This window comes from Epinephelus fuscoguttatus, linkage group LG20 (genome assembly GCF_011397635.1).
Source record: "Epinephelus fuscoguttatus linkage group LG20, E.fuscoguttatus.final_Chr_v1".
NCBI lineage: Eukaryota > Metazoa > Chordata > Actinopteri > Perciformes > Serranidae > Epinephelus > Epinephelus fuscoguttatus.
The window spans coordinates 18,474,028-18,494,620 of NC_064771.1; the positions used below are offsets into that span (position 1 = coordinate 18,474,028).

Sequence of the window (20,593 nt, forward strand, 5' to 3'; positions counted from 1 at the left end):
TATACATTACAAAATGTATAGGACATGTTTATCTAATCTCACAGTTGTATGCAGATAAATAGCTACATAGATTTGACCTCAAGAAAAAGGCAAAAGTGAGAAATTAAATATGCCAGTCATGAAAACAATCTGCTCAATAGCTGAGTTATTTGATTCCTGCCATCAGCTGGTGTGTCCTCCATTAAACCCTCATGTCCCTCCTCTTCTCCAGCTCTCCTGAGTTGCACTCAATCTTTCAACCTGATGAAAGGAACGAGAGTGTCAGAAAAAGAAAGAAGAGAAAACATGACGAATCGGAGAGAACACAAAGTACCAAACACAAGCGGGGAAAGGGAACACATTAATCACCTCTTTCAATCACTTTAAAGTCTCACTTTTGTTTTTGCCTAGAGCAAAGTAAAACAGAGAGGGAACAAGAGAAAGGAATACAGATACCCTGTGTGATCTCCAAATAAGGACCGCTGTGTGTTCAGACTAATTTAAGTGCAAAGTCAAACAATTTAAACAGCAAATCAGGTTAATGAATATTCAGAGGGGGATGAAACAGACAACACCTTTTCCTTCAGTCATCAAGTGCTTGTTCTGGCTAAAAATTAACCTCAATCAGAGGCGGCAATCATAGCAGGAGCCGACTACAGAGATAGACGGCTTGTACAGAGGAGGGAAAAAAGAACCATTCTCCTGTTTTTATCCTCTTTTGCTCCAGATTCAACAGCACACTAACTTTTCCCCAGATAGAAAAGGGTTTTAGTCTCGCCTGAGTGTTTGCCCACATAAGCTCAGTGTGATCACCCTCTCCGTTTGTTCATGGCAACACTGCACCAATGTAAAGTAGCCCCGAAATCTTGGCCAGGGGCCCGTCTGAATTTTAAGTGACCTATTTGCCCACTTGTGTGTCCCTGCACATCTCCCTCCTTCTCCCTGCTCTGTCTACCCCAAGGCTCGCTTGTTTAAGAGGACCTACACATATCAAGGGCCTCCTTTCACTGAGGCCCTCGGACAATATTTCTTATTTCCCATCTGGCAGGACAATCCCACCCCCTGTCACCTCATAGCTCTATATAAGACCGAAAAAGGGCCAGATGATAAGAACTCGCTCTCAAGACAAGCCTTGCCATGCGGTGTAAAGTCCTCGTCCATGTCGTCCTCCTGACTCTCATAAAGAATGGTGAGTATTGTGTCATTACACTCACGGGCCGGTTACAACGGCTGCATTGTTGTTTCTTCACCTGTTGACCAGGTTTTCACACGTTTAAGCTGACCAGGTGAAATTTAAAGTATTGACACTGAACTCTTTCAGATGGACTCTGAATGTGAAGGCTTGTCACAGGGGTGTTTTAATGTTTACAGTCCCAGTACAGATCATTAGTTTGTGTAGATCTTGTGTGGTGGTTTAAAGGACTGTTAAAATGTGCAGATGTTGCTCATATTCAGACATGTTACTGTCAACATATACTTGATTTTTATTTGTGTTGATATGGCGATACATCAAGTAGGTAGGACTGCTTCATACTACTAGAGGATATACATGTACAGGATTTTCATATCAATTTACTGCAATTTTTCAGATATTTGAGCTTGATTATTTTACAAAACATCTCTCAATGCTATATTTCAACACGTATGATGATATATGACACGTAATATTGCAGTGCAAAATGTTATATACTATACAGTGAAAGAGGATTTTATCTGTGTCGTCCAACCCAACAGTCTAATAATTTAGAAAAACTACGTTAAGTTATTATGATTAAGTAAATTACTGTTTACATACCAGGTTACACACTTCTCTGTATACCTTACCTCACCTATGCTTTCATGTTCAGGTGATTTAGGGACTGATAATTACCATGGTTACAAGAAGTAAAAGTATGTTTTAATTACCAGACATTCATCATTTCCTCCAAATTGAAATAATTTAAATTCAGTTGCTCCGATTTGACCTGAATTTAAAAAACTTAAATAAATAAAATAGAATTAAAATAAAATGAAATAAAAACAGAAACATAAATAAAAATAAATAAAATAGAAAATGAAAATTAGAAAAATAAATAAAAATAAAATTAAATAAAAATAGAATTTAGAAAAATAAGATAACTCATTATTTATCTAAACGTGGATCCATTGGGGCTACAGGGTGAGTGTTCTTTGTTGGTGGATCAGTATGATGACTGCTGTTATAAATCGTTAGACCAATGATGCTAAACTTACGGCCCCTGGGCCAAATGTGGCCCACTGCAGGGTGCCAGGTGGCCTGACAACCATTTCTTAATTCACAGTGAAAATAAATTATTCAAACTGTATGAATGTAAATACAGCGCCAGAGTGCATTAAAGAGCATCAAAACAGAGCTTGTTTAAAAAAGTAACAGGGCAGGATCCCCCTGACCCACCATCAGAGGTCCAGGCTAAGCCCCCAGTGTCTTTAAGTCCTAGAAACGCCCCTGTGTACATCTGACCTGTGCAGAGCCGCTGCACCTGGATTTGTCTCCTGGCTAAGATGAGTGAGGACAGCAAACACTGAAAAACTGAAAACAGGCAATTCACTTGTTATATCATAAGAATCAACTATCAAAGGGCTGTGGGTGAAGTAAGAACACAGGGACAGCTTCTCTGTGTAGTTTGATCCACTTTAAAGTCCGAAAAAGAATGTAGGACAACTGAGCATCGACAACAATAGAGGCATCTCACATCTTATATATATCACTCCACCATACTTAACCATAACTCTCATTACCTGCACGTTAGGTGTGTGATATTAAATAGTTCCAAATTTAACGTAAAGAGCTAACATTAAATTATTAAATTACAAAAGTGGCCCCTTGGTAGACAAGTAGAGTATCCCTAATTTAGACAACTTGTACTTTTTAAAGCCAGTAGAGCATTCATCATGTTTTTTTTTTTAACTTAGTCCTTTCTTTCCTGTCAACCTGCTTTGATCGGCCCATCTATCACACTTAACAAGAGGTGCAACATAAACACTTGACACTTTAGAAAGCTTTCCATCCCTTCGCTCTGACTTCACCTGCCGATAAGTATTTATTGTACTAGTTACTAATTAAGCTGATTGGGTGGCCAGACGGGACTGAAAGGCTGTATATTTACTCTGATTCAAGGAGGTGCGCTGAGTTTACTGATTTACAGTCAGAGATGAAAAGAAAGAATGTGAAGCGGAAAAGTTTTTGAAACTCAATCCTCCGACACAAAATTCCTTGTCATTGTTTATTTGGGGTTATGACATGTAAAAAAACCAAACTGGACAAGTACTGTTTGCCCAGGCTGAGATGTGTATTTGTTGTTCCAGCTGTATTGTTGTCTATTCTAAAGGCAGTAAGAGATTGGCTTAAAAAATGTGAGGCTCAGAGGGAGCTAGCCTTGTTGCTACAAGTGGCAATTACATTACAACTTGGCACTGTGTGTTTATTACGTCTTGTTTTGCCTTTGAGATAAAACCTTTGAAATGTTTGTGTTATCTGTTTAAACACAGAGTAACTAGCAACAGCAGAGAGGTGTCAGCTAACTGACTCAAGGATGCCTTCATATCTACTTTTAAGTTTGCTAGCATTAGCCACCATTAGCTGCTAGTCACAGCAGGACAAGCAGGACTGTGTGTAACCGGTGTGCTCTAGTGTTGTCTGCATTGTGTTGTTATGAAGAGGCCCAGAGCATGGATATCTTTGGAGGCGATCTCCGTTTATTCCTGACAGCTCTGACAGCAAGAGGTAAAAACACAGTCCTCTGTTAATTAAAACCATATAACTTAACCCCCTACACAAATGAACTTACACAGGAATATGTTAGCATATTATACAGTAAGTCTGGGCTGAAAAATGGACTTATAAACAGTTTAACAGCGCGGAAACACGGAAATTACTACGGCAATGTCGCTTACCTCTCCCATGGAATACAACAGCAAAAGGGGAGAGGCAAGGCGAGAGACACCCCTTTACAGGTGGGGTACCCCCGAAGGGGTACAGAAACTGAGTATCAAATTCCACACATTGTCTATGGACAGTGGTGTAGAGGTAGTTGATGAGGTGGGTGTACTACTAAGTGGATAGGCAGGTTAGCGTGGAGGAAGTGGGTATACTCTCCTATATATTACAATGGCTTTTTGGCTGATAGGTGAGTATACTGTAAATGGCCAGAAAAAGAAGTGGGCATACCATGTATACCTGCGCATACCCTCCACTACACCACTGACTATGGAGGCCTACGAGTGTCAGGTAATAACAACTAAAAGCCCCCCTTTGATTAGACGACTTCAGACATACAGTATGCACAGTGTTTTCTACAGGCCTACGCTGATTTATTTATTTATTTAATCTTATTTTATTGCACAGTTGCACATGGCGCACTGACTCAGCCCCTCCATGCTCCTATTTCTCTGTTTGTCAGACCAAAAATGAGACAAGAATTATCACGCTAGCAATCCCACAATCCCTTTGCCTCATTTCCCGCCTGTGCGGATTGTTTCACCAGGAGGAGAGCTGGCAGCAGCTCAGCAACTTGCGAAATGGCCCTTCAGCCAGCGGCTATAGCAGCTTGAATTCAGTCAGCATGAGCACCAGCCAGCAGCAGCACCGGGTCTAACCTGTTAGCTGATCCAACAGGGAGTTGAGGCTGTCCGGTTCCCCGAAGCTGGGGTTGGTGCTGGCTTGATTCATATTGCCACGGCCACTGACTGGGGATCTGTCTCCACAGCTGCTCTGTGGTGGCGGGGAGTGAGGTGGAGCACACATTGTGATCGTTTATTAGCTACATAAACGAGCTTCATGCTGCAGCTGTGAAGCTTTGGCTCCAGTTAGCAGAAGGCTAAAATATTGGCAACGTTTTCTCTTAGTCTCTGGAACGCTTTGCTGATATTATTTTATTAATTGTCAGGATACGACAATAAGTCCATCTTCCCTTCTTGTGGTTGCCTTGTAGTGTAAGCAGCTGTTGGCAGTGCTGGAATAGCAACTTTTTGTGTACGATTCTTCGCCATTGAATCAGGCTTTCACCATCTTAAGGAAGGCACGCGCGCATCTGCATTAGTAGAACAGCCAATAGGAGCGCTCTCTCTCCGAAATGGCCTGTGGTTGGCCAATAGATATTGCAGAAATCTATTTTTCTCTCAGCTCAGAGTTTGGGGTTTTTGCCCAATGACGCCAAAATTCAAGTACCTACATGAGCCTTAACACTTGTCGCCAACATACTTTCCAGGTGTGCCAAACTCAATGCATAATTTCAGCTTTACTCTCGATTTTAAATTCAATAACAAACTTCTAGCAAAACTATAAACATTGGTTGTCCATATTGCTTCACCATTTTGCCAACTGCCTTTCCACGTTGACGTGAGCTGCTTCGCTCAAGACAGCATCGCATGTGATGTGGATTAAGTCTTTATAATGCAGTTGTTTTTGTTTTCTTTTACTTAGCTTTGGTTATTTGAGTATTGTTTACCCTTATTTGTGTTGATAGTGTGCTACATTCAGAATACACATCCATGCTTCACACATTTGGTTTCTGTGTGTATGTGTGTTTCCATGTATGAGAATTGGATTGCTAGCTGCCACACCCTACACACAGAAAAAGCAAAAGCCAAGTGTTTTTCATCAGTGCGAAGTAGGTGCTTAATCTGCTTATTCAGATGATGGATTGTGTGTGCTATGTTGACACAAGAACAAGATTTAGAAGAGGCTGCAAAAATTGTTTGCTTTCCCCGGAGATGTAAAATGTTTTGCTTGTTTAGTGTGTAGAGTTTTGCATAAGTACCTTATAGTTTCAAGGATAGTGCCTAAGCAATCAGGTAAAAAACTGGAACAGAACAAAGGTGGTTTTTATTACTTATGGATTCAAACTTGGAAGAAGAATATTGTGTAAATGTTTTTCTTTTGAAGGACATAATAGCTTCACAGGAGTTACACAATGTACAGGGTTCCCACATCCATGGAAAACCTGGAAAAGTTATAATAATAATACATTTTATAAATTTATAAGATATCACAATCACATCTCCAGGCCTGGAGAAGTCTTAGAATCAGTAAAAATCATTGAAAGTTTTGAAAGAAATCATGAAATTGTTGCTGAAATCAACATTTTGTTTACTATCACATACGTTTCCTCATTTTCTTCCCACATTCTGTCTCTCCCTTCATGTATGCCAGTTAGCCGAAATTATGTTTGAATAGCATTTTAATCTGTCATATTCAAAAAATGTATGACAAGTTTTTACCAAGAAGTTTTTCATCCTACCGCACTGGCAACAGCCATAGCTGGAGGTATTATGTTTTCAGGTTGTCCGTATTTACATACATACATACGTCACATTCTCATGAATGCAAAATCTCAAGAACACCTTCAGGGAATTTCTTCAAATTTGGCACAAACATCCACTTGGACTCAATGACGAGCTGATTAGATTTTGGTGGTCATAAGTCAGAGGTCAAGATCACTGTGACCTTGTTTGTCTCATTCTTGTGACCACGGTGTCTCAAGAATGCCTCAAGGGAATTTTTTAAAATTTGGCACAAATGTTCACTTGGACTCAGCGATGAACTGATTAGATTTTGGTGGTCATAAGTCAAAGGTCAAGATCACTGTGACCTTGTTTGTCTCATTCCTGTGAACACAATTTTTCAAGAACACCTTAAGGGAATTTCTTCAGATTTGCCACAAACGTTCACTTGGATTTAAATGATGCACTGATTAGATTTTGGTGGTCATAAGTCAAAGGCCAAGATCTCTGTGACCTTGTTTGTCTCATTCCTGTGAACACGATATCTAAAGAAGACCTTGAGGGAATTTCTTTAAATTTGGCACAAACGTCCACTTGGACTCAACAATGAACTGATTAGATTTTGGTGGTCAAAGGTCAAAATCACTGTGACCTTGTTTGTGTCATTCATGTGAATGCGATATCTCAAGAAGACCTTTATGGAATTTCTTCAAATTTGCCACAAACGTCCACTTGGACTAAAGAATGAGCAGATTAGAATGTACTGCCGTAAAGGATCATCAATGAGTGCAGTTCAGCAAAGGCTCTTTATGTCCTCTCCATCTAAACTTTCTTTCTCTGCTCACAGTGTCTCCAAGTGAAATACAGGCCAGCCCAAATACAAACGCAATCCTCCCCTGCAACGTGACGTTCCCCCTCTCTGCAACAGGGGACAAAATAGACAAGTCTCTCATCCAAGTCAGCTGGATAAGTAATGGCTCTGACATCGCCTCATTCGGAGAGGGAGTGCCACAGATAAAGCCAGGCTTCAGTTGGGACACCACTGATTTCGTCAACGGGGACTTTTCACTGACCGTCCTCAGAGCCGCTCTCGACCTGCAGGGGGTGTATGAATGCACAGTCAGCTACAACTCCACAGCCGTGCGCTCCAGCAACGTTACATTTAGTATCCTCGGTACGCCTCGTCTTTGTCCAGTTGTTGAGATTTGATTTGCACATTTAACTGCACATTTCAACCTAAAAGCAGGTACACAGCTGAAATTTTAATCCCCTCTTATTCCTTCTTCTCCCCTTTTTAGCCTCCCCCACTCTCTCTGTCCCTCAGCAGTGGATGGTGTTAGAAACAGAGAGTCATCTCAAATGCCATGCAGATGCTTTCTATCCTCCCCCTGTCTTCTTCTCCTGGACCAGAGATGGGCAAGTGATTCAACCTCCCTACATCGTTGAAGGTGAACAGACTCCAGATGGGTACTACATGGCTGTGGGCAACCTGACCTTCTACCCTTCACGCGAGGACCAGAATGCAACCTTTGGCTGCAAAGTGTCACACAATGGCAGCGACCGCAAGCTTGATTTCATGCTTAATATCACCTGTGAGTGACACAAAGACACACTGAGTCAACCACAATGACTCATTACCTTTTTAACTTTATGTAGAATCACAATAGCTGCCTCTGTCAATCATTAAAGGACAATCTGTGAGAACATCTGCTGTTGTTTTTAAATCAGATTAAGCTCATGATTAAACATTTAGATATTGTCTTTGTCTCCACAGATCTCCCTTCTGTGAGACTTTCTGTCATTCCCTCGCACTCCAACAACATTCCTCTCACTCTTTACTGTGACATGGAGAATTTCTACCCAGAGGAAGTGTCCGTGTCGTGGCTTCAAAATGGCACAGTCCTCCCTGAGCCCCTTGCCACCGAGCAGAACCCAGATGGGACCTATAGAAGTAGACGCTACTATACTTTGAGTCCTGAGCAGAGGGAGCAAGGTGGGAAGGTGGAGTGTGCAGTTAACCAACCGGGGGTAATGCATCCAGTCAGCGGCTCAGCGTACCTAGAGAAACTGGACCCTCGAGGTATATATTTGATACAATTTTCAACATTCTTAAAAGTAGAGCAGACACAGGGTACAATTCACATTTGAGACATGCAATCATTTTTGTTTCTCAGTATCTTTTTCACTTTGATTGATGGTGATAGATAATCTAATGACGTCAGACGACAAATGTCTGAGAACTGCAAAAGCAAAACAAAGTCTGGCTGCAAGATAAAGAGACATTGTGCAGTTGTTTGCAACTTGTTCATCTTGTTCTTGATGCTTGCATAATGTAATCATACACACTTCTCTCACTCTGTTTCCTCCCAGATGAAGCTCCAGTGTTGACTAAATCAGCCAAAGCATCTGTGGCCATGATGTGTATTTCTATTGTACTGGTCTTCCTGCTCTGCTTTGGCTTTTCTTGGAGGAGAAGAGATGGTGAGTCAGAGGGCAGTGGTACGCACCACAAGCACCCTCAAAGGGACAGCTCACCCGAAATCAAAAGAACATAGTTTGAGTTGCAGAGTGTTGGCAATATCGGCTGTAGAGATGTTTGCCTCTTCTTGAATGTGATGGACCTAGATGACAACCTTATGGTGCTCAATACACCCCCAAAAAAAATTAAAAAATGAAAACTCAGCATCAATGTCTCTTTCCAGAAGTCATGACCGGGTTACTCAAGATACCCAAGATGGGGGCGGCAGTAGTTCAGTCCACAGGGACTTGGCTTGGGAACTGGAGGGTTCCTGTTCAAGTCCCTGTCCGGACCAAAATATGAAGCGTGGACTGGTAGCTGGAGAGGTGCCAGTTCACCTCCTGGGCACTGCCGAGGTGCCCCTGAGCAAGGCACTGAACCCCCCAACCGCTCAGAGCGCCTGTCATGGGCTGCCCAGTCTGACATCTCTCCACTTAGTGCATGTATAGGTCCAGTTTGTGCTTGTGTGTGTTCGGACCTGTGTGTAATTGACAACAGAGTGAAAAATTGAATTTCCCCTCGGGGATTAATAAAGTATATAAAAAAAATAAAATAAAAATAAATAAATAAATAATCCACAGACCTTGTTGTGAGCAGTTTCATGTAGGAACTATTGTCTTTCTACTGAACTACACCCACCAACCATATCACGGCGCAGGAGGACGCGTGCATCTACTCAGGCTCGTGCTCCTCCTCATCTGAGCTGTAATGTTAGCTAGCTCAGTGGTGCTACGTGAGCTAGCAGTAGATGCACGCTTCCTTTTTTTTTAGGGTTGTAAGATGTGGTTCAGTAGAAAGAAAATGACACACTAGGGCTGCATCTACAGTGATATGTTTTTTATTTTAAAATACATAACCATTGCCATGTTTACGCCTAACATCCACACTACTCTGGTGTTTTTGAACCCCAAAAACAGACCTTTGAAAACACTGCTGACCCCGTTTTAGTTTGAAAACTCTTTTGTGATTTAATTTTTCTTGTGTCAGTACTCCCTTTTCATCGCCACAGCTTCCTTTAGCGATAATTAGTAAACAGGTGCCGTGAGCAGCACGCATGGCATGGCAGCTTTATTTGTATAGCATATTTCATACATTTGGGGTCAATTCAAAGTTGAGAAAAATTGAGTTTGAAAATATAGCTGCAATCATTACAGGGTGGAGTAGACGAAATGGGAATGTTTTTAGCTTTGACTTAAAAGTATATCACGTATCTAAGAGGAAGCTACAAAAATTATGGACACAGCGCTGGAAAAAAAACATAAATAAAGCAAATCTGGGGTTGACTCTCACCTATACTTCAGCTGGTGATACTGTTTACGAACAGTACCCCACAATTCCTGCATTGTACACTTTTATCTTAAACTTCGACTTATAACTGCAAACTTGATTCTTCAGTCGACACTCTTGCTGTCAGGCCTGTATCTATGTTAAGAATGTACCAGTACTCAAGATGGACAGGCCATATCATCAGCAGCTCTCACTTGTTACAGGCTACCTAACTTGCTATCATGGACACAAAAAGACGGGCATTCAATTTTTGCTTCTTGTAGCAATAGGCCTCTGCAGAGGCGGACACAGCACGTCAGTCAAATTCAAAATTAATCGTCTCAGCAATCGAAATTTAATCAGGACCAGGAAATTTACAGCGTCATCATATGTTTTGAGTAGCCTGTCAATCATTATGTTTCAGTGTTTATTTTGTTCCCCATTTCATTGTAATTGCCATACAGACCTAACGACAGTGCTGCTGCCATGTGTGGCAGTTATTTATAATTTAGGACAGGGTCTATGTCAGTGGTTCCCAACTGGTCCAAACACGGGGTCCAGATTTCTCCTTAGTCTTGGTTCAAGGTCCACACAGTTTATAGATTTAGCATCATGCATGTCAAGTGTGTTTTTTACAAACTTGACGTGTTTGCAGGTCACTTGTGGTCCATTCAGAATGGACCAGCAACCTGCATTTTGACCGTGACCCACCAGTTGGGAACCACTGGTCTGATTTTTTTGTAAATGCAGTTAGGAAACATTTTACTGTAGTAAAGTGAGGTAAGATGGGATGTTCAGATGTTCAAAAGATATGCGAGTAGAGATACTACAAAAAGGCATTGTCTTTAAAACCAAAATCTTGAAAATGCAACAAGGCCTCTGTTCTTTATTGGCATAACTCTGAACTGGCGTTTACAGTATCACATTTCCATAAACTATTATGTTGCTAAACTATAAGCACTTAGACACGATGGGTTTCAGGCAGACTGTGAGGAATGCATGCTTGACAGCAAACCTTATAGATATTGCACATCAGCTGTCACCTCAACATCCTCTTTACTGTCACTAACTAATTTATCTGTGTTCTTTTTTTCCTCCCTCAGAGAAACAGAAGTCCCTGAATGTGTCGGGGATCATCCTCCCGCCACGCGTGATCGTAGGTCAAAAGGGCAGGGTGACAGTGAGCATTGAGGGCAGGAGGGTGGACCGAGTCCAGACTGCATGGTTCCTCAATGACACTCCTATCTCTGACACTTCACTCACAGGTAGGAGAGGTCACACACATCCATATAACGAGCACTTCAAGGGCGTAGGTTTCATTTCAACATAAGAAGCCTGGAGTCCTCTCCAGGCAAGTTTTGAGCATCAAACTTTTCATTTCCTGCATTCTGGTGAAGTTTTACACACCAGTTAGTGGTGGAAATGTTTTCATTCACGTAGAGAAAAATACAAAATCAATAGATGATGATGATTATGAAAATTTAATAGAATGTAACACAGTAAAGCTTTCAGGCTTTCAGCTTTCAAATACTCATTCTCCTGTAGATCAACTTTTCTTCTAATGTATCTCTGCTGATTAGTAGCATAGTGGGAATACTGTCTTTCAGAATAAGGGGAAGAAATTAAATATTTTGTGCATGTAAACATAGTCAGTGTGGAAAAGATGATGCTTTCAACTTTAAAGACATAGTTCAACATTTTGTGTTTTTTCAATGTTTTCCCAAGAATCAAAGACAAGATAAAAACCACTCACATATCTGTACAGTAAATATGAAGCTACCACTATCAGATAAGTCAACATGTTTTATCGTACTTGTTTAATCAGTACAAAAACCAAAGCAGCAAAACAACACACTGGGGTTTGATGTGGGAATGATGTGCCACACTATTTCTTGGCCAGACACAGTGAATTCCTTGGGGTGCTGTTGTCACGGTGACGTTGCCAAACAACCAGCAGAGATGCAGATTTTATACTGTTTTTGTACAGACTAAACAAACCAGAGAACATGTCTATTTTGTGAGCTTGCAGGTGCTGGTGTGTGGAGTTTATCACCTTTAGAAAGAGGCAGGCTCGCTGTCTCCTCCTGTTTCTATTCTTTATACTTAAGCTAAGCTCCTTCAAGGCAACTTAAAGAAATACTTTACCCACAAAATGATCATTAATGAATCTGTTAGTCATGTTGTGTTATCTTGAATTCATGAGGAACACTTTGTTTTTCTTACATGCCTCCACAGAAAACATACTGATTTAGTGGTTGGTTGGGGATCACATTTAACAGTAGCAAAACTATATCAAAACATCCGTTTACAGACTCTCACAAAATTTGTGCAGTAAAATCCAAGTCTCATTTATCCAGTCATATTTAGTTGTTCTTTTATCTCAGACATGTTAGGATGTTACATACCTTGACATGTTTCGGCAGCCTTCCTCAGAAGTGTCACTTGGTGGTGGTTGTGACGCATGTTTATGAGCTGATCTGTCAATCAGCCGATATTAGGGTCCGTCTGCCGCCTCTCCAGGACGCTGTTCCAGGTGTGGGAGAGCATGTATGCCCCCCCGTCCCTGTTCATCGTCCCTGGGCCCCGCTTCCCTATTTCAATAGCCTCCCTGATCCATCGCCGGTATTTGTTGTCCTCGGTGTGTATGACTCTGGCCTTGTCCCTTGGACACTTCTGAGGAAGGCGTAAGTTTCCGCCAAAACATGTCAAGGTATGTAACATCCTGACATGTCTGAGATAAAAGAACAACTAAAGTCATTATCAGAAACTAAAGACATAATGAACACCATTGAACTACTAAGAGTTTGACTTTGAAGATATCATAGATAAGTTTAATTTTCAGTTAGGTTCTGGATAAGGTTTTTTAGTGATAATGCATGTGCTTGGGAAAAACTGAGCATACGACTGGATAAATGAGACTTGAATTATACTGCAAGAGTTGTGTCAGAGTGTGTAAATGGATGTTTTGCTGTAGTTTTGCTGTTTTAAACGTGGTCAGTCAATAAATCAGTATGTTCGCTGTTTTCTGTGGAGGCACACAAGTTCAAGGTGACACGACATGACTAATTTATGAATAGTACAAACGATCATTTTGTGAGTGAAGTTTTCCTTCAAAGGGATTGTTTGTGTTTTTTTGTCAAGTGTGGCTGTATGATATACAGTGGTGCCAGGGCCCTCTGCCCAGAGTTTGCATGTTCTCCCTGTGTCAGTGTGGGTTTTCTCTGTGTACTCCAGCTTCCTCCCGCATTCCAAAGACATGCAGGTTGTTTGGTGAAATTGCTCGTAGGTATGAATGTGAGCATGACAGGTTGTCTGTCTCTGTGTGTCAGCCCTGTGATAACCTCATGACCTGCCTCTCACCAATGTCAGCTGGGATAGACTGAAGCACACCCGGGACCCCCAACAGCATAAGTGGTTACGGAAAATAAATGAATGAATGTCTGAGATACTTATCTATAGTCTGTGTCCTACATACAGTAGGTGGCTGTTGGCACACTCCCTGTTTGCAGAACAGCTTACCAGTGATGTACAGTGCAAGGCTCTGCTGGGCGTATTTGCACAGGAATATGGAAGTTTTACGGTTGAGAAAATGTAGCTCCAAAGGAAAGTGCTGACTGACGGCAAGGTGAAGCGGTGCAGATATTATAAACATAAAGAGGTTGATGTTGACTTTTTTTAAGTAGCTAAAACACATATTGCTGATAACCCTAATCCAATGCATAGCTGAACATCTAGGGTGCTAGTCCTGTCTGTTTCTGCAAACAGGGAGCGTGCCAACCGCCATCTACTGTAGGTAAGTATCTCATACAGCCCCACTTCAAAAAACCTGGACTATAACTTTCAAGGGAAATAAAAATGTGGAAAGCAGAATGATGTCACATGAGATGTCTTCTATTTGTATTGTAACTACTCCTAAACCATACCATGTTTTCTCTTTTACACTTAATTCTGCTAACACTGTACAACCTCACACACATAGGAACCTCCAAAGCTAACTTTAACTGCCTCTATAACCCTCTAACCACCATCCATCTGCCCTACGGTCTAACTCTCACCTCTCCAGTGTCGGAGAAAGGCCCTCTGCTGTCCTCCAGAGGCCAGATGGGTTACTACAAGCTGCACACTCAGGGGCCGTTGCATTCATCTGGAAGTGGCATTCAACAGCTGACCTCCTCCCTCACCTTCATCCCCCAGATTTCAACCCACAAGGGGGCGGTGTTTAAGTGTCAGGTGTCCTACGTGGGCAAAGATAAGATCGTGGTGGAGAGAGTGTCAGAGAAGTTTACCATCCTGTGTAAGAAAGATTTTCATTTACTCATACTGCATCTGCTTTTCTGTGATCACAGCAATTTATGGAATTGATATCTTTGTACACTTTGTCTTTTAGCTGCTCCGGAGGTATCAGAAATCCAGCTTGCAGAGACACCAAGTGACTCAGGTAAACATCTTATTCTGTTGCACTTTAATGGATGTAAAACATTCCTGGTTGTGAGAGGCTGCATCTCTGCAATTCCTGTCTTCCAGATGTCATCAGCATGACCGTCCGGGCGTCACATTTCCATCCGGACGTCATTACCTTCCGCTGGTTCTGCCAGGGGAGCGAGCTGAGCCCTGTGGCCTCCCAGGCCTCGTCCTCGCCTCGACCCAACTCTGAAGGCTTTTTCTCAGCCTTCAGCCAGTGTAAGCTGCCCCGCAGTGAACTGGAGAAGGGTGGCACTAAAGTGTGGGTCAGTGTTCACCACATCGCCCTGAAGCAGCCCGTCACCCGCGAGACCAGAGGTAAGAACGAGATGAAGAAAGGGCATACAGTTTGACAGTAAAAATCAAAGCTTACATCTCCACTTTAACCCAAATAGGATTCATCAAGACGCCGTGTGTGTCCGAAATCGTCGGCTCCACTTCTTCCCCAGACCAGACTTTGACCCTTGGATGTGAGATCACAGATTTCTACCCTCTGAATGTGTCAGTCACCTGGCTGAGGCTGAGGGAGGGAGAGCAGGATGACAGAGAGGAGGAGGTGTTAGAGGGAGGAGAGATGTGGGGCCCCATACAGACTCAGCCCGGACTCTACAGGGCCACGGCCATTCTGAGGAGAAAGGCAGTGAATCAGGAGAAAAAGGAAAGAGGAGGGATTATCTGTAGAGTGGAGCACTGTTCCCTACACGAGCCTATGGAGAAACACTGGAGATATGTTGACATCGGTATGAATCATCATCATTGGACATTATCCCTATGATATAGTTCTTTCAATGTCTAAACTCAAACTTCACTCTAAGATATTATTCCTATTCATTCACTTCCTGTTTGTATTCCTTCAGCTGCTCCGTCCATTCCTCCATCGCTCTCTGTCTGTTGGAGCAGTGAAGGCGTTGGTGTGTTCTCCGTCCTGTTGAAGGGAGGTCACCCTAAGGCCAAATTACTCTGGGCAGCAGGAGGACACACTCTCTCACCACTGGTGTCCAACGAGACAGAGGAGATAGGAGACGACGGGCAGAGGGAGCTGAAAAGTGTGTGTGCCTTGGAGAGATCCACGAACCTGCCACATCAGACTAACAAGCAGCTGGAGAGACAGAAGAATGGACACGCCATAAGTACATGTCATTGCTTTATATACATACCTCTTGTTTTAAAGAGTATTTAAAGGGGAATTCCAAAAATTTAACACATCATGTATGTATTGTCGTCTGTGGCTCTAGAGGAGCTATTAAAGTCTGGGAGAGTAACCCTGGTGATGTCATCTAGCCTCAGTCCCGCCCACACTGGAAGGGAAAACAATGATAGTTACGCTTGAGGTAACAGTCAGGTCAGCAGAACACCTAAAAGAGACCTCAAGGTCAGACTACTTGACCTTGAGGCTTCCCAGTTGTGGCGGAGGGAACACAGCTGCCCAGATAAGGGTGCTTAGCCAGCTCTGTTGCCATAGCTCCCAGGGTTAAGGGGAAGGGAGATTGCCCCATGTTCCAGGCTCAACAGACGAGAGACTCTTTTTAGATATGTGCATTTTGTTAGAGACAGTCAAGGTGATTCAGCTCGAGCCAGGTGAGTGTGCTTGTTGTTTAAAGTTGGTAACCAATAGAAACTTCACATAGCCATAGGTCAGGACAGAATAACCTTATCTGGGAACATGGAGTAACTCACAAGGGAATACTGTTTGGGTTAAATGCAAGAACTAGGCAAGGACACCCTCAGAAACTCTGGACGGCATACACAGTGTGACACTCAGTATGTTGAGCGGGGATTCTCTTCGATCAAGTCTTCAGAAGACAAAATTGGATATTGCTGACATTACTTTCATAAAGTGGAGGTTTTGTATGTATTAAATGAGTTACTTTTGCTAATTTGTCCAGAAAGACTGTTTACGTTAAAGGTAACTATGCTATGCAAGGCCTGGTGTTGATATTTGTAGATTAAATGATGATCTTACCTGGTGATTTGATCAAATATTGGTAGTACACAAGTTGCCTGAAGAAAATGTTTGCAACGTAGGTTACTGCAAACCACGGATATGTTACATTTTTACATTTCAAAGGTATTAAATCAGCATTTCTTAGGTGACTTAGTAAATGAGCTGACTTTTTCATTGAGAGGAGGAGGGGATGGTGGATGGTGTGTCACCGTGGTGAAACACCTGCCAACCTGCAGGCCACTGTTTTTTGAAACCAAAAAACAAAAGTGGTTGTGTTTTAGCGAGTCATTGCTGTGTTTCCAGTTGCTTTTTAGCCGCCATATGTGGGTGTTTTTTAGGGACCAATTGTGATTTTCTTTTTTTTTTAAGAATTTTTTTGGGGGGCATTTTTTGCCTTTAATGGACAGGACAGTTAAGTGTGAAAGGGAGAGAGAGAGGGAGTGACATGCAGCAAAAGGCCACAGGCTGGACTTGAACCCGGGCCGCTGCGGCAACAGCCTTGTACATGGGGCGCCTGCTCTGCCACTAAGCCACCGATGTCCCGAATCCTGATTTTCCACAGGGCATAGTCCCCAAAAAATCATTCGTTTTTTACATGGACATCGCTGTGTTTTCTGCTGTGATTTTGCCCCCAACACTGGAGATTTTAAGCTCAAACATGATCTTTTTTCTAAACATAACCAAGTTGTTTTTGTGCCTAAACCTAGCCACATGTTAACCACAGCATTATTAAAATTTAAAGTTCCGTAAACTTAACGTATCAATGGTTTGCAGAAATGTACAACACCAAAAAATTTTCTGGCGATTGATTTAGTTGTAAATATCAAAGTATTTCACTTCTGAAATAAGCAAAGGTAAGGAGAGGGGACTTTAAGACAGACTGACAATATTGAGTTTGACAATATACATTTTCCTTTCTGATAGACACAGGTTGCTAAAATAATCCTTTAAATGTAATGTTTTTAGCTAGCGACAGGTTTTTGTGAGGTTATCAGCTGTTGGTTGCAAATCGTGGTGACAATTGTTTTCCCGTCTGGTGGGCGTGGTTTCAGGGTATGATGCCCTCTTTCTTTGTTTTTGGCTCGGGTTCAATGTCAGCAAGTTTTTGTTGGGAGCCCTGTGCCACAAAGTTGGGCCTGGGGTTTAAAAATATGTGGATAGTGATGAAACATGATTTTCCTATTGCATTATGGGAAGTTCAGTATTCTCTCCTTCACCAGTCTCCTTGAAAGTATCAGGTGTGCAAACTAGATTTACATTTGTGTGAGATCTAAAATATCTTGTGCATGTTAAGTGGAAACTCAACACACACCCTCCACGCAGTGTTTGCTCTGACGTCTGAGGTTGCACTCCCTCATATGCCACACTGTGGTCACTCTGATGTGTGGGGGAGGGGTATGATATGCAGAAAGCCAAAAAAGCCAATACAGTATTTCTATTTTGTCTGACATAAAACACTCTACATAAACTTTGGTCCTGTCTTCATTTTTTACTGTTGTTGCTTCACAGAAACAAAAGCAGCCGTCACAGACCCCCACACTGAAGGCATTGAATACATCGACGAACACGTGGATGGAGAGAATAACAACATTGACAGGGACGAGGAGACAAAGTCAGACTTGGATGAAGACAGTGACAAAGAAAGAGACGAAGACCCGGGAGCACTGCACATCAACAGAGTGAACTTGAGGAAGGGCCCCAGAGAGAACGAGAGAGCACGTTTGAGAGTGTGCGTGGAGATCACACACCCCGCGCTCAAGCTTCCTGTTTATCGGACCTGGACAGGTGAGACAAACGAACAGATTAAACAGAGTCTACATCATGAGTGAAAGATAACTGAAGTGCCAACTGCCAAAAAGTTGATGTGACACTCAACAGGAAGTTAGCTCATGTTTTCCAGCTTGATCTTGTGTCTTCTCTTTCAGAGCCCAATGAGGAAATTTCATCTTCCGCATGACAGCCCTGATGTGTGCAAGAGTGCCACTGTATTTCATATATCCCATATAATATATCTAATATATATCTTTATAGTAGTAGCCAAGGTAGTCTTTGATGATGTGGATTTGCATCTACTATGTTTGGTTTTTATTTATTACCTTTTATTCTTAATCTGTCACCCATCACCTTTTTCCAACCTCATGATTTTTTATAAATGTTCATATTTTTGTACGAATAATTTTACAATAATAATCTGGTTCTTTTTCCTCAATCTGCTTTGGAGAATAAAATCTAATTTTTTTTGAAGAGATGTTTCTTTGTATTTTGTTTTTCTCTGTGAAGATGAGTCAACAGGCAGAGTTACTGTAGTTCTCTTCTGTTCAGTGTTCTCATATCTGCTATTGGTCAACCACTGAAAGAAGTTCTCATTTTAAAACACACTTCTGTTTTTTCTCTGCTGCACTCCGACCACAGAGAATGTCACTTCACTGCTCTGAGCGGACGAGGTGCTGCGTGGTTGAACTGTGAAATTAAGATGTTGTTTAGTTTAGAACTTCCTTCTTATTCAGCGAGTACGTCGACCACGGCTGCAAACATGCATATTGCAAAATACAGTTTTCATTCCTTGTATATGAAATAAGATTTGTGTATTTTGTGTTCTGCAAAATTCTACCAGCTTCCACAGATATTGTCTATGTGATACTTTTTAGTATACACACTGGCCACTTTATTAGGTACACCTTGACCCCTTTTGCCTTCAGAACTGCCTTAATTCTTCATTTCATAGATTCAACAAGGTGCTGGAAACATTCCTCAGAGATTTCGGTCCATATTGACATGATAGCATCACACAGTTGCTGCAGAAAGTGCTCTATTGGATTGAGATCTGGTGACTGTGAAGGCCAGTGGAGTACAGTGAACTCATTGTCATGTTCAAGAAACCAGTTTGAGATGATTTGAGCTTTGTGACATGGTGCGTTATCCTGCTGGAAGTAGCCATCAGAAGATGGGTACACTGGTCATAAAGGGATGGACACAGTCAGCAACAATACTCAGGTAGGCTGTGGTGTTTAAACCATGCTCAGTTGGTACTAAGGGGCCCAAAGTGTGCCAAGAAAATCTCCCTCACACATTTACACCACCAGCAGCAGCCTGAACCGTTGATACAAGGCAGGATGGATCCATGCTTTCATGTTGTTTACACCAAATTCTGACCCTACCATCTGAATGTGGCAGCAGAAATCCAGACTCATCAGACCAGGCAACGTTTTTCCAATCTTCTATTGTCCAGTTTTGGTGAGCCTGTGTGAACTGTAGCCTCAGTTTCCTGTTGTTAGCTGACAGGAGTGGCACCTGGTGTGGTCTTCTGCTGCTGTAGCCCATCTGCTTCAAGGTTGGACGTGTTGTTGGTTCAGAGATGGTCTTCTGCAGACCTTGGTTGTAATGAATGGTTATTTGAGTTGCCTTTCTATCATCTTGAACCAGTCTGGCCATTCTCCTCTGATCTCTGGCATCAACAAGGCATTTTCACCCAGAGAACTGCTGCTCACTGGATATTTTCTCTTTTTCGGACCATCCTCTGTAAACCCTAGAGATGGTTGTGTGTGAAAATCTGAAATACTCAGACCAGCCTGTCTGATACCAACAACCATGCCATGTTCAAAGTCACTTAAATCACCTTTCTTCCCCATTCTGATGCTCGGTTTGACCTTCAGCAGGTCGTCTTGACCATGTCTACATGCCTAAATGCATTGAGTTGCTGCCACGTGATTGGCTGATTAGCTGTTTGTGTTAACAAGCTGTTGAACAGGTGTACCTTATAAAGTGGTCAGTGAGTGTATGTTTTCTAAATTTCAAAAAGAGGACTACATGACCAATGGAAACCTCATACAGCTGCTACTATCTACTATCTACTACTATCACTATCATGAACATACACTTTGCATGTACTGTATAATAGTGTGCACATCAGCAAGAACTCAATAAGTAGGAATTTTTTGACGTGACAAGGAAAAAGGTGAATAAATATAACTTTTGCAGGAGAGTGTCAATAATTGACAACAATGCTAAATGCTTAAAGTGTAGCTGTGTGAACAGTACTCCTCCAATTTAGCATTACACTCTCCTAATATTGAGTCCAGCCCAGACACCAGAAGAAACTGTTGGCTAGTACGTTTCCACAAAGTACGACATTATTTACACATTTCGTACATATGATATCAGCAACAGTGACATAATATATATGA

General features: G+C 42.0%; 1 protein-coding gene across 2 annotated transcripts; it reads left to right on the forward strand.

The window, feature by feature from the left end:
* Nucleotides 1-969: 969 nt before the first annotated feature.
* si:ch211-180a12.2 (uncharacterized) lies at nt 970-18,653 on the forward strand. Of its 2 annotated transcripts, none has more exons than XM_049563181.1 (13): nt 970-1,168; nt 7,067-7,393; nt 7,518-7,811; nt 7,994-8,299; nt 8,590-8,700; nt 11,107-11,268; nt 13,983-14,297; nt 14,391-14,441; nt 14,528-14,782; nt 14,860-15,204; nt 15,322-15,594; nt 17,919-18,194; nt 18,335-18,653. In XM_049563181.1, the coding sequence occupies exons 1-13, from the start codon at nt 1,117-1,119 to the stop codon at nt 18,364-18,366; spliced, it is 2,799 nt and encodes a 932-aa protein (XP_049419138.1). In that variant the 5' UTR covers nt 970-1,116; the 3' UTR covers nt 18,367-18,653. The 2 variants fall into 2 exon arrangements, with proteins under 2 accessions (XP_049419138.1, XP_049419139.1); XM_049563182.1 differs by having other exon boundaries at nt 14,067-14,297.
* The last annotated feature ends 1,940 nt before the right edge of the window (nt 18,654-20,593 follow it).